This window comes from Narcine bancroftii, chromosome 5 (genome assembly GCF_036971445.1).
Source record: "Narcine bancroftii isolate sNarBan1 chromosome 5, sNarBan1.hap1, whole genome shotgun sequence".
Classification (NCBI taxonomy): domain Eukaryota; kingdom Metazoa; phylum Chordata; class Chondrichthyes; order Torpediniformes; family Narcinidae; genus Narcine; species Narcine bancroftii.
Genome location: NC_091473.1, coordinates 90,957,910 through 90,972,008, shown reverse-complemented (window position 1 = coordinate 90,972,008; position 14,099 = coordinate 90,957,910). Strand labels below are relative to the sequence as shown.

The 14,099-nt window shown below is 42.9% G+C and overlaps 1 protein-coding gene across 1 annotated transcript in view; it reads right to left on the bottom strand.

The window, feature by feature from the left end:
* ror1 (receptor tyrosine kinase-like orphan receptor 1) overlaps positions 1–13,248 on the bottom strand; it is a 327,496-nt gene extending 314,248 nt beyond the window's left edge. The window contains exon 1 of the mRNA XM_069938329.1: positions 12,837–13,248. Within this exon, the coding sequence (XP_069794430.1) occupies positions 12,837–12,942 (106 nt within the window). The 5' untranslated portion in view covers positions 12,943–13,248. The remainder of the gene's footprint in view (positions 1–12,836) is intronic.
* Between the last annotated feature and the right edge of the window lie 851 nt (positions 13,249–14,099).

Sequence of the window (14,099 nt, the reverse complement as noted above, 5' to 3'; positions counted from 1 at the left end):
CGTAGATGGTTCCAATTTGTCCCTCAAAAAAGATCTTAGTTGCAGATAGTAGAAGAACGTTCTATTAGACAAACATATTTATTCCTCAATTTCTGGCAATAGGTATCCAGGATCTTATTGTCCAGAGACAAGGGTGCTTTGGGAGATATACCCACCTTCAATCCAATACTTTGATTTATTCTTTGCCATATCAGAACTACATACTTTAGTATGGGGTTATCAGTTTTTTCTTTGAAATTAATTTAGTGTCCCATTTAAATATTAACTCTCCTGCTATTTTATCACCTACCACATGAATTCAATTTGTGCCCAGGAAAGGGTGGGGGGGGGGTCCCCTTCCTCAAAGAGTAAGGTGATAAATCTCACCTGGGCCGGCTAGTAATAATTTTTTAAATCTGGCAATTTTAAAACCCCAAGTTTGTATTTCCAAGTCATTTATTCCATGGAGATTTTTGCCGCTTTATCATTCCACAGGAACTTTCCGACACATCCGCTGAGCCTCTTAGATGTTGTCTGGGACAACAGATGGGTAACAACTCAAATAGATATTGTAGTCATGGCATCACCCTCATTTTGACACAGTTAACTTTGCCCACCAATATTATGGGCAGAGTTCTCCAGCTACTAAGGTCCTCCTCAATCTTCTGGAGCAAAGGGGGATAATTAAATCTGTACAAGTTGTGTAAATCCTTGTCTATTTTTATCCCCAGATATTTAATGTCTTCTTGCAGCCATTTGAATTTACTTCCCTGTTGATATTGTCTATAATCCCCCTTCGACAGAAGCTTGAACTCACTCCTGTCCAGATTTACGTTATACCACGAGACCTTCCCATAATCCTCTAGTGGTGGTCCTCAGCCTGGCCAATGACCACACCCACCATCCAGGTCCATCAAATAGATTAATTTTGTGTTCCACAAGGCCCACCTTGAACCCCCTTATGCCTCCACCAGTGGCTCAATGGCCATTATGTACAGTGCTCGGGACAATGGACAACCCCGTTTACTGGACCTACACAATGGAAACACTGGAAACATCTGCCTGTTTGTAATAACTTTTGCGTGGGGTTTATAGTAGTGTCCTGACCCAATTAATGTTTGTCCCAGTCCAAATTTCTCCAGCATCTTGAACAAAAAGTCCAACTCCAGTCTGTCAAAGGCCTTCTCTGCATCCAGAGCGATGGCTACTCCTGGATCCACACTTGACTATGCCAGATGTATTATATTAAGCAATCTAGCAATGTTGTTTGCTGATTGCCTCCTTACTACAAATCCAGCTTGATCTGGATTTGTTGATTTTGGAAAATATACTGACAGCCTATTGGCCAATGGTTTTGCTACAATTTTATTGTCTGCATTCAACAATGAGATGGGCCTTTAAGAGGAGGGGCTCATTGGGTCCCTGTCTTTTTTTTGGGATCATCATAATGATTGCTGTTGAGAAGACTCCAGGAGGGTATGCTTCTCTGCCGCCTGATCCACCACCTTCATAATTTAAGGGATCCTTGAACTCTTTATAAAATTCCATGGGGGGAACCATCCTCCTCCAGTGATTTGTTAGCTTGCACTGAGCCAAAGGTCTTTTCAATCTCCTCTCTAGAGAAGGAGGCATTCAGCCCCTCTCGATCCTCTGGATCCACATTTGGTAGTTCCAATGGCAGAAAGAAATCAACTATTTTAGTGGAACTCCCACCCCACCCCACAACTCTGATTTATAGTCTTTTTTCCAATTCCAACAGGCTATTTCCTGTTCCAAATTGTTGATCTCCTGCATATGTGTCTTTTTAATATCTTTGGTATATCCAATTATTTGGCCCTTTAAATAAGCCTTCAATGTGTCTCATATTAGGAAATTATCATCAGTAGAGGGACAGTTCAACTCACAGAACAACTCTATCTGAGCTTTAACAAAGCTACAAAATTCCAGTTTTCCCCACAGCAATGGGTTCAGTTGCCATCTAAATGCCATGGCCTGCTTATCTGGCATTATGATGGGCATGGTCAAGGGTGAATGGTCCGACAGCAACCGCCCATGTACTCAATCTCCACTAGTCTACTCTCCAACTGGGCTAATGCCAAAAAAAATCAATTCCTGTATAGGAATCACATTGTCTCAAGTAAAAGGAATAATCCCTTTCCCTCGAATTTAGCCTTCTCCAGACAGGTATTAAATTCAGCTCTTTCATAAATGCCAGGGTGGTTTTTGCCACCCTGGATCTTATTACTTTCTTTGCTGATTTATCCCTGACCGGATCCAGGCATAAATTGAAGTCCCCTCCAATCAAGACATTCTCACCATCCATCCCCTCATCCCCATTACATTCAAGAAAATATAATGTATAAATAGTTTGTAATCAAAATCGGGGCACAAATATACGTGAATGTCCATGATTCAGAGTATATTTCACAAATCTCCAAGCCGGGTCAGCATCCACTCCTTGGACCACCACTGGAACATACTTCCCTATCAGGATAGCCACTCTCCTGGCCCAGGAACTGAAGGAGGATGTTGCCACCTGGCCCACCCACCCCCCTTTAACTTTATATGCTCTTGCTTTGTAAGGTGGGTCTCCTGCAGAAACAATATGTCTGCCTGCATCCTTTAGGTGTGCCAAAAATTCTTTTCTCTTTATTGCTCTGTTAATCCCATTCACATTAAAACTTACAAACTTAATTGTATTATCCATTACCCCAGAGGTAATGGATTACCCCTTCCTTCTATTCACCTGGCACTCGTCTTCCTTCCCGTTTATCTTTTGTTGACAGCTGGTGCAGACCACCATGCTCCAAGCCAAACCTAAATGAACTAAAAAAAAACTAGAACTAACAATTCAAAGAAATACAAAAAGTACCTCCAACTAATCCTTTCCTTTCCCCTTCCCATCTCCCCCCTAATCTACCACTACCTTTCTTTGTGCCAATGCCCGAAATATTGGCACCAATTTTCCCACCATTTTGGGGCATGCCACACTTACGCTAGTCTCTCCCCCGCCTTCTCTTTGCGTTCCCCATAATAATTCTTCTTTTAACTTAGACACTCTTCTTTAGACAGTAACACAGTTAAACACAATGAAACATACCCCTCATAATCATACCATTTATAGTATATACAATCAATAATTCCATCAGTTCCCTGCCAGGGTCGCTGACTTGGACCCAGGTGGGGTTCAAGAGACCAGTGGGCCCACTCTATCTCCAGATCATTTCTATTTTTCTCCCTCCTCAGGAATCCACTTTTTGAAGAACCTCACCAGGTCTCTTCCATCCATACCTTCCATCACCCCCATGACCTCAATGTTATTTCTCCCTGCTGAAATTTTCTTTTCAAAATATATACAATATTAATAAAGGCAAAATAATAAAATATACATAACAAAATTAAAGTAAATACACAGTATGCTGCATTTTAAATTCTATCCCTTATTATTAAATGTGATTATCCATTAAAATGATTATACATATAAATCAATTAAATACTATTATAACAAATCACATTATATCTTAATAAGGTCTAAAAAAAAGGGGATATTATACAGAATAATTATAATTAAACTCACAAATCCACTGATCTAAAAGAAAAGAAACCTAAAACTTAAACCTAAAACTAATCTAACCCCTCCCTCTAATCAAGGTTACAAATTGATATCACGTATTCATATTGATTTATTAGATTTAAGATTAGCCCCAGTGGTTAAGATTAAAAATGACTGGGAACATAATCTTAATATAACTCTTTCAGATGAGGATTGGCATTCCACTCTTAATTTGATCAATGATTCCTCATTTTGTGCTAGACATTGTTCATTACAATTTAAGGTGATACATGGAATTCAAATGTCTAAACTTAAATTATCCCATTTCTTTGCGGATGTTGATCCATTTTATAAAATTAGTAACATTTTTGAAGCCTCGCTAATTCATGTTTTGGAATGTCCTAAATAATTGGCAGAATATTTTTAATTCTTTGTCAACTATTTTTAAGATTAAAATAGATCCCTTCCCTTTAACTGCGCTGTTTGGTTTTTCACATGAACCAAATAAACTTGTATCGGAATCTCAAGAGAAAGTTTAAGCTTTTAGCACATTGATAGCCAGACTATCAATTTTAATGAAATGGAAAGATGAACTCTCACCGACTCATACACAATGGCTACATGATCTAATGTCATATCTAAGCTCAGAGAAAATTAGGTATAGTATCAAAGATTAAAAATAAGTTTCAGTTTGAAAGGGTATGGGGCCCGTTTATTGAATATTATCATAATTGCCAGTTTGAGAGGACTTGGGTGCTCGAGGGCTGATCCGTCTATCTTATTGAGGTCACGACTAGATCCATCTTTGCATTTTCTTTGCAACCGTGCTGAAATTTTCGAGAGTGCCAATTTTCTCCTATTTTTTTTTCCGTCCTCCACATGTCTGTCTTTCTCTCCTTCCCTTTTATTCAGCTTTTCTTCCACTCTTTCCATTCTTTCTTCTGTTACTTCTACCCTGTTGGTTGCTATCTAGTTTCTCTTTAGCCCTTTTCACACTTGCAAGTGATCCCAGGAACTGACCGCCAATCGGCCTCTAAGTGCCCAGTGTGAAAGCAAAATCAGCTCAACGCTGTCGTCAGATGGTATCATCTCATGCCAGGGAATGACAGCCTCAACCCCTAGTATAATGCCCGGTGTCAGCAGATGCCAACGTTGCAATCAGGCAAGTGTGAAATGGGTAATTACATTGTGGGATTGAAATGACCCAAGTTTTTGCATGAGTGTAGGAACACGAAGGAAGAAAAGATTAAAATGAAAATTTAAACTTTGCCATAGAAAGGTAGCAGCAAGAGAGAGAGAGAGAGAAAAAATAAAAAGCAATAGTGGACAATTTTTAAACAGAGCAGGAAAGTTGGTAGCACTATAGTGTACAATTCATAAAGACCATGGGAAAAAAGCAATGGTGGATCTGATTTCCCAGAATGCCGTGCGGCAGAGAAACCCCTCTATGAATGCTCCATGCATGCAGCTGAGCATACAGTCCTTTCTCTGTGGCGTGGAATTCTGGGAGGACAGGTCTGCCATCACTTTTTCCCAAAGTATTTATAAATTGTATGTGATACCGCTACCAACTTTCCCACCTTGTTTAAAAACTGCCCTCTATTACTATTTATTGCTAGCACTTTCCCATGGTCCCTTATAAAGGTTTATATAGGTCGGCAGAACACCAGGGGCTGAAGGGCTCATACTGTGCTATACATAAAGCTTCATTATGTTATAATTAGGCATGATTAATTTTATTCAAATATAAGATCATGACGTCACCAGTACAAGGTAGAATAGTCCTAACCCCGGGATGTCTCCTTTCAAGTGTGAAAGTGTTCAGTGTCCCAGTTAGGTGTGGTCAAGTGTGTAAAGACAAACCCCCCATTCCTATTCCAGGACACTGAATCACCAATTTAGTGGGACGCAAGTGTGAAAGAGGATTTTGATGGTATTCTGGCCTGCTACCATTTATTTTTATGTAATGCTCATCTGATGGAGCCTTTCTCTTTTGTTCCTCTCTTTCCTCCTCCTCCCCTTCTGACTCGTCCTCTTCTTCATCCAAAGTCTTCGGGCTAACACTGCCCATGCCTCTTCCTGCTGTTCTTGACATCCCAGCTCTTCCCTGTCCTGCAGCCCGCCATTCCTGACACCTTGCGTACCCCTCACCACCTCCATCTTCTGGGCCCCACGTGGACTGGCCTTACCAGGTGAGTGTCTTTTATTCCTGTTGTTGTTGCTGCCACCACCTTCACCGCCCCTCCAGTTGAACCACCCATTGGCCTCTGTCACACCTCCACAGTAGCCCAATGGCTCTCCTGCCACCTTGCTCACAGCCCTATACACTCTGTGGTTGCCCGACAGTGCTCCTGCTTCCTCGCTTGTGGTCCTCTCCGCTCCACTGTTGCCTGATGGTATTTCCGATGGCTCTCCTGCCTCCTTGCTTATGGCCCACTAAGCAGTCACCCGATGGCATTTCTGACAGCACTTCCGCCTCCTTGCTCACAGGCCTCTCCACTCCGCAGTTGCTTGATGGTGTTTCCGATGGCTCTCCCACCTCCACACTCAGGCCCTCTCCACTCCGTGGTCGCTTGACAGTATTTCCGATGGCTCTCCCACCTCTACGCTCACAGCCCTCTCCACTCCTCAGTCACCCAACGACGTTCCTGATGGCATACCGCCCTCCAAACTCGCGGCCCTCTCTAGGCCCCCTTGCATTCCTGTTTCTGCCCCGCTCCTGGCAATAGCCAGGAAATGTATAGCAGTCCCAACCTCACTCACCCCATTGGGTAAGTTTTTGACACGCAGGATGGTCTGGGGTTCCACTCCGTCATTGCCGCTGATGTCTTCATGGGCCTGAGGTCAGCCTCCCTCTCCATTCCACCATTTTCTCTTCTATCTTGATTCATTGCTTTTTTCTTTCTTCCCATTCTCTCTTGATGTTTCTTTATCATTTCTTCAATAGTTTCTTTAAAGGAGTTCTTTTTTCTGCCTTTTCCCCTCTTTCTTCTGGGGAGCTCTGCTCTTCACCTACTGCTTCTCCGACACCATCTTGAAAGCCAGCAGCCAATTTCTGAACTATCACAGAGCAGGAGGGTGGGGGGATCTGGTACTCGTGTGGCCCTTATCTTGTGTCATCTACGTGTGCAACCAAGTTGTGTATAGAACCTGGATACGTGCAGGGAAAACACTAAGTATGACCATAGTAGGTTCTCCCTGTCCCATGTCTGTGAAATACAGGCCTAGCCTTCTTGCCATGCCATAGTCTCCTAGTTGGAATTCACCACACTATCTGAAAGGTTTCTATGGAAAAACACTTTGCAACAAAAGTCTGTCAGGTGGTGCTCTGCAGAAAATGTCCAGAAGATCCTTCAGGAGGAGGGGAAGTGGATCCTGTTGGTGGCTTCCTAAGGAGGACATTCAAGTCATTTGTCAGGCTCATGGCAGGAAGGCCAAGAGGCCCCATCAGACTCTCACACATGTGCAGAGACCTAATGCCATCACATGCCATGGCTATTGTAGTGTGGATGAAACTGTTACTCCTTCTTCATGGATGTGTATCTGTCCAGGTCTGGAAAGAGATGCAGTGGTTTTTGTTGAAATTCATCAAAAGAGCTCCCAAGACAGCCTTCTGAGTTCTCTGGGCCATTATCAGGGTCACATATCGAGACCGCTGCTGTAAGATTACCAACTCAAGGAAAGACTCACCTTGCCTGAAACTTGCTGATCTTCCAGAGCGCGAGATGTCTGCAGCGAATTCTGCCAACTGGCATGATGAAAGGTGTAGGAATGCATTCTGAGGGATTCACTGAAGGTTTACTCAACCACCATAAAGAAGCTATTGTGAAAGACCAGTCCAGGGTCCAACTACCATTGATCCCGTAGCAGCTCTCAAATGCTTCAGGGATGATATGTTTAAGGATGAAACACAAGTGACATTGACAATGTTTAGATTAATGTATTGAATTGATTGGTACGGTGAATCAAGATGTTGAGTTGTATTACAGTTAATATAAAAATGGTGTACTTTTAGAAAAAAACCTTGCAGAACCACAGTATTTCAGGGCAGAAAACCTATTGAGTCTGGACTAGTATTTTCCTCCACGTGAATGCTTCCCATATCCTTTGACATTCCTGTTTTAAAACAATCCAGTTACCTTTTTAAAGAACTCATCAGCAATACTAGTGCCCATGCAAGTATGCCTGGTGCACACACCAGAATGGGTAACTGCTTATGTGTGCACAGGAGATAAGAACGAAAACGTGTGTGGTTGAGGGAGTGAATCTGTGCAGATGAGTGAGCATGTGCAAGTATGCTAGAATTTGTGTGCAGACAGGTTAACATGGCACATGAGCAAATGCACCCATTGCAGGAAAAGAGCCAGCTGATTCCTGTATTCGATCCAGGATTTCATTCTGGCTGCAAGTGAGCTTTAAAAGTAACTGTTGCAAATTTTCAGGCCATCCAGCTGCAAAAAGTCAAACTTCTCATTTTTAACGTGAAGTGCTGGAGAAATATACTGTTTCAAAATATGCTGTGTTACAATAAGACCAGACTAATCTGCCATTTGCAGTGTCATAATTTCTGTAATCAGATCCATTTCCTTTACTGTCCTCTTCATCCTGTAAGGTAAACTCATTGCTATTTACAAGTGATGTTATGCAAGTGTAACTTTCATAATGTCAGCCTTTATACCAGTGGCAGAAAAACTTACCCGGCACAGCGCAAAAAGAGAACAAAAGAGAGAAAGTAAATTGAGCACGTGTGTTTTTGTGCATAAAGGTCAGGGGAATAGGGATTAACCTCTGATCAGATGCATATTTGGAAAGCTTCTGCTGGCACCATCTAGGTGCACATGTGTAACAGTTGTGTGGGCAAAATGTCACAAGATCACTAATTCCCATGAAACTTTATTCAGAGGGTGAAAGGGAAAATGCTCAAAATAAGTTCATTTTAAGAAAGTAGGCCACATTCAGTCCCCTTCTTCCACTTGCAATATTCAAGAGTTCATTGTGATCCACACCAGCCACAAATTGAGAAGAATCCAAGAAGTGCAGTGTCTGCCGAACACCCACTCACCCCATTCCAGCCCTCACTCTTTGCCTGTTAGTTTTCCTGTGGTCAACTCGACTTTGTTTTGTTTGCTTGCCTCAGCCTTAAACTTGAAGTGTCTCAAATTCCATCTATATGATACAATTTTAAAAATGTCTTTGTGGTCACCACCACTAATCATTATAAATTGTTCATTGCAATTTTGGCAAATCGCAGCACAGACTAAAGCATTAACCCTTTCGTGGACTGATGAAAATTAACCCTTACTTTGCTACATCAATTAGAAGTACATTGTGGGCCTGAACAATGAACAGAGAAGAGATGTTCTGCATTTTACATCAGTCAAGTTACCTCACAAATCCATCTGTACATTTTTATTCAGATAAAAGTCAATGGTCTGGAGAACAGGACAGGAGTGAATTTTTAAGCACTAGGTCAGAGGATGAATCAAAATACCGTGTTTGAATGATGATAGAGGAAGAGGAAATAATGACACAAGATACTTTATGAGATGAAAGTATCATGTCAGAGTAAGTGATGTGCTTCAACAAGTCATGACTTCAACAGTGAAGATGCTATTAGATGTGGAGAACAGCTTTGCTGCCAGTTTAGAAGCACAAGAGAAACAGAAGTTCAGAGAAGCAATGACCCTTGCAGGATGAACAGACAGGAGATGGACTGCTTTGTACAAAAGATAAGGCTTCACTGATAAAATACGGATTTGCTGCCAAAATGAGTTACAAATTTGCAAGCTGTCGTTCTCCAGCACCTGATGACCAGGAAGAACAGCACTCTGAAGCACAAGCTGCAGAATGATTCCCCCCCCCCCCTCCCACCACCACTCGGCCTTCCAAATATGGCAGCTGACTTTCAACCGCCCAACGACTCCTGCAAAGTTGCATTCATTGTACTTTCATTACCAATAATATCATAGACGTTAGGTGTAGGCGTATCATAGATGTTAAACGTCACATGTTGGTAACTTTTTTTTAAATCAGAAGAGTTATATTCCAACTGTGTATGACAACACCAGTGGCTCAGAAAAGGATCACCCTGTACTGTAATTCAAAATGTGTCGCCACATTCACATCAGCTCCGATTTTGAAAATTTGAAACAAACTTTTATTCCCTGCCCAATTCATTCTGTATTTCCTTCAAATTCTCTTTCAGTGTCTGATTTGATTCAACTTTCCATTATTTTCTTCTCCATTGCTAACAGTAAACAGGGACAGGCCCTTCAACCCTGCATCTGCGTCAAACACAATGCCAAAGGTGAAACAAAAATGTTGTGCCCATAATACATAACCCTCTTATATTCCCTGCATATTCATTCATCTAGAAGCCTAAATGCCACTATTTTATCTGCTTTCATCCTTCATCCTGGAAGCCTATTCCGGACACCTACCACTCTGTGTTAAATACTGTCCTGCAAATCTCATTTAAACTTTTCCCCAACCCATCACCTTATGTCCATGTCCTCTCGTGTGTGACCATTCTTTTTACCCTGGGAGAAAGATACTGACTATCTATCCTATCAATGCCTCTTATAATTTCATAAACTCCTATCAGGTCACCCCACAGACTCTGGTGCTCCAGAGAAAACAATCCAAGTTTGTCCCACTTCTCCTTGTAGCTCCTATCTGCTAATCCAGGCAGTATTCTGGTAAATCTCTTCTGAGCCCTTTCCAAAACCTCCACACCCTTCCTGTAATGGGGAAATTAACTCTATATATTCCCTTTACATTTGACCTCCCAAAGAGCAACACCTCCTCGACAGGCCAGATGTCTATTCCTGCTCCTATTTTTTTATGTTCTTATGTCTGGATTTAATGTCCTCTGCCAGTTTTCAGACCATATCTGTAATTGATCAATATTCTGCTGTATTCTTTGTTGTCTATCTACACTGTCCACAGCTCCACCAATTATAGTGTCATTTGGAAACTTACTAACTCACCCACCACATTTTTATCCAAGTAAGTCATTTGTATAAACTACAAACAACCTGGGTCTCAACACCGATCTCTGCAGAACACCACTGGTGACAGACCTCCCGTCAGAACAATACCCTTCCATCACTATCTTCCACCTTATTAGCCAGCTAATTCTAAATCCAAATGATCATTTGCTGTGGATTCCATGCACCTGTACCATCTAGAGCAGCCTACTATGAGGGAGTTTTCCTGTGGTCAACTTCGTATAAACAACATCCACTGCCCTATCCTCATCAACCACCTTTGACACCTCCTCAAAACCTCAATCAAAGACATGACTTGTACCACAAAACCATGCTGATGATCTGTAATCTGATTTTCCAAATGTGCATGAAAGACCCTAAATATCTTTTCCCATAGTTCTCCGGCTACTGATGTCGACAAATTTTCTAGTTCATTCCCATTTCCATGCTTGATCAAAGAAACAACATTGGCTGTGCTCTTGTCCTCCTGGACCTCACCTATTGTCAACGCCCCAGCAGTCTTCTTGCTTGCTGCTTTCACTAACATGGGATTTCTCCCATCAGGAACTTCAGAAGACACAAAACGATCTCTTTCTTAATCTCAAAATACATTAGCATCTCCACACTCTGCTTCCATCACTATCCTCCATGTCCTTCTCCTTGGAAAAAGTACCCGTATAGTACCTCATGCAATTCCACTGACTCCAAGCACAAATTGCCTCATTTGTCCTTCAGAAACATTTTATAACATTCCAAATATCTTCTCACTTAATATATGTCATAATTAGAGGAAAGTTCAAATTTTTAAACGGATAATTGCAACCACCAAAGTATACAAATCATAGAATGTTCTCGACTGAAACGCTAATTCTCCCTAGAGATGCTGTTTGACCTGCTGAGTATTTCCAGCAATTACATTTTTATTCATATTTCCAGCATCTTCCCAAACTTGAGTGTTCCAGAATCTCGGCTGTCCAAGAAGCTGTCCAATGCATACAAATAGAATCATATCAGAAGTAACTGTTCTGGACACTGAAAAAATCTGTCCTTTTCCCACCCTCAGATTTAGGGAGGGGCATTTTTAAGCAAGAAGAAAAAAATGAACAATGCACTAAAGAACAATTTCAAAATGCAGATTCTATAGAAAGCTGGAAGGCCTTTATGCCCAGATCAATGTTCTCATGGAGCTCAACTAGATCAACAGTAACCGACCAATTTCTTTCATTTTCGGAGCACAGTGGATTACTCTCTTAACAAGAGAGGGATGCACCAAGGTTTAAATTTCCCTTAATCCGTTGTTTACTGTAACTATAGCAGGTTGTTTTGCAACTGTAAAATGACCACAAGTTAAAAATCTGCCACTTTAATACTCAGTGGTATGTTTCTAATGGACTCTCGCGAGGCACTAAACTACATTCCATGTATCGAACTCACTTTAGCTATTTGCATTACCTAAATAATGGAACATAACTGACCTGCAGGATGAAATGAAGAGCATTTAAAAACAAACCTTCACTGCTTAATTTTGAAATTAATTGCTAAAACTAAAAAAGAAAGCTCTTTTTTTTAAAATGCCTCAGGTCTGGAGATCTAGGAAAACGTTGATTACTTCGCAAACTTCGAGCATTAAAACTAGTTAGGGAGCTTTTTGTTGGTTCACGCGGTGACTTCACACTGCCAGTTTGTGGAGGACTGAGTGGGTGAGACGTCAAACTGGGAACTCGCTCATCTCCGAATGCATTGTGCATGGACAGGGGCAGCGGTTGCCACTGACACCCCACGGGGAAAGGGCGAAGAGACCGACCTTTCTGCATTTTAGACACTTATTAAGCCGACAGTTTATTTGCCAAGCACTGCCTGGCCGGGCTGCTCCCTGGTTGAAAAAGAAAGCTCCAAATCACTCTTGAAAAGTTGCACGCAAAGCGTTCAGCACATGCTTGAAGGACGACAGAACGCCCGTCTAAAACACTGGAATAGCAATAGAAGGTTTAAAATCAGAGGGCAAAATAAAACCCAACATGAACAGAACTCACACCTCCTACATTTGATGATATTCTCAACACATAAACAAACCCCAATGCATTCAGTTCCGGGAAAAAAAGATGGAAATTTCAATCCTTTGCCTGGTTTTTACCGTTCAAAAAATACTCGAATTGCTAACCTCCTCCTGCACAGTGCAACTCTGAACCAGGTGTATTTCAATCAAAACCTCTCTTTACATTTTAAGTGATTCTAAATAGGGCTTAGCTCCATCAGGGTATCCGAAGTTTCTTCTGTACGAAAGGAAAACAAAAGAGTGATTTCTGCACTCTTACCAGCGGCGACTTGTTGCAGCACCAGGTGGGATCCCAGGACGAGGAGGAGACTTTGAAAGAATACAGCCCCGCCGTGATCCCTGGCTGCCGCTCCGACTTGGTCCATTGCCCGATAGCCTCAGTTCACTGCACGGTCCGCCGCTGCTTTCTGTCGCATCCACGCTCGCTGCAGGGGTTTTTTTTTCCCCCTCGGGGTTCCCGTTGAATGAGAGGGGCTTTGATGCTGCCTATTCAAAGCCGTTTTGCTTTACCCTCTGCAGACACTCCAGCATCACTTCTGATCGCTCGTACGCGGATTGCTGTGGGGATGTACTAACTCTGCCTTCCCGCAGCTCGCAACCCGAAGCCTGGGAGAGCGAGCAGTCGAGTAGCACCGCACCGTCACCCCATGGGCGCAGAGGGAAGTGCAGAGCCGTGGGCGAGTGGGCAAGGGACAGAGAGACAGCGACACCAACCTGCGGGGGAGAGGGTCTGGAGGAACTGCCCCAGAACTCCGCGGGGCGGGAGGGCGGAGGGAAAGCGCCACTCTGATGGGAGGGAGCGAACCCACCAGGCACAGAGGATGAGGGACAGTCGCACCACTGGAAGCTGTTGAGGGTATTCTCGAACTGGCCCATTGCGGGGGTCAGATGGGTAGGTACAAATGGGGAGAGGGGAGTTCAAAACTGTCCAATGGCAGCATGCTCCAAGAGGGAACATTTAAAGAATTACTCTGTGAGGGGCAAAGGAGTGAATGGGGCGAAAGTTGGGGGAGGGGAATCACACGAGGACAATGTGAGAAGAGAGAAAGGGTGCTTCGAATGCAGGGGGCTGGGTGCAGTGCAACATATCTGGGATGTGACTAGCAGTGGGGGGAAAAGTGAAAGTTTGCTGCCCTGAGGGGGAAATGAGAGAAACGTCGAGTAACCCCTTGGGTAAAGTGAAGGGGAGCAGCAAAGAATGGGTGCTTGGGGAAGCAGGAAGGCCCCATGGATGGTTGTGGAATCAGAACCAGCAACAATTGAGGGGTGAGAAGGTTAGGTGGGGTTGTGGGGGCTCTAATGATCGGGAAGGTGATTGATTCAGTGGAGGCGAAGAGTAAGAAAATGTAAGTCAACAATATACTTTCCCACAGACCACCCAATTTGGTGCTTTGGTGTGAACAAAAAGGGGCACCTCAGATTGGGATGGTTTGTCTCTTCCATTGCTCTACCAGGAATGTGGCACAGGGTACGACATCATCATGTCTATCCAACACAGAATCACAGGAACGTTACAGCACAG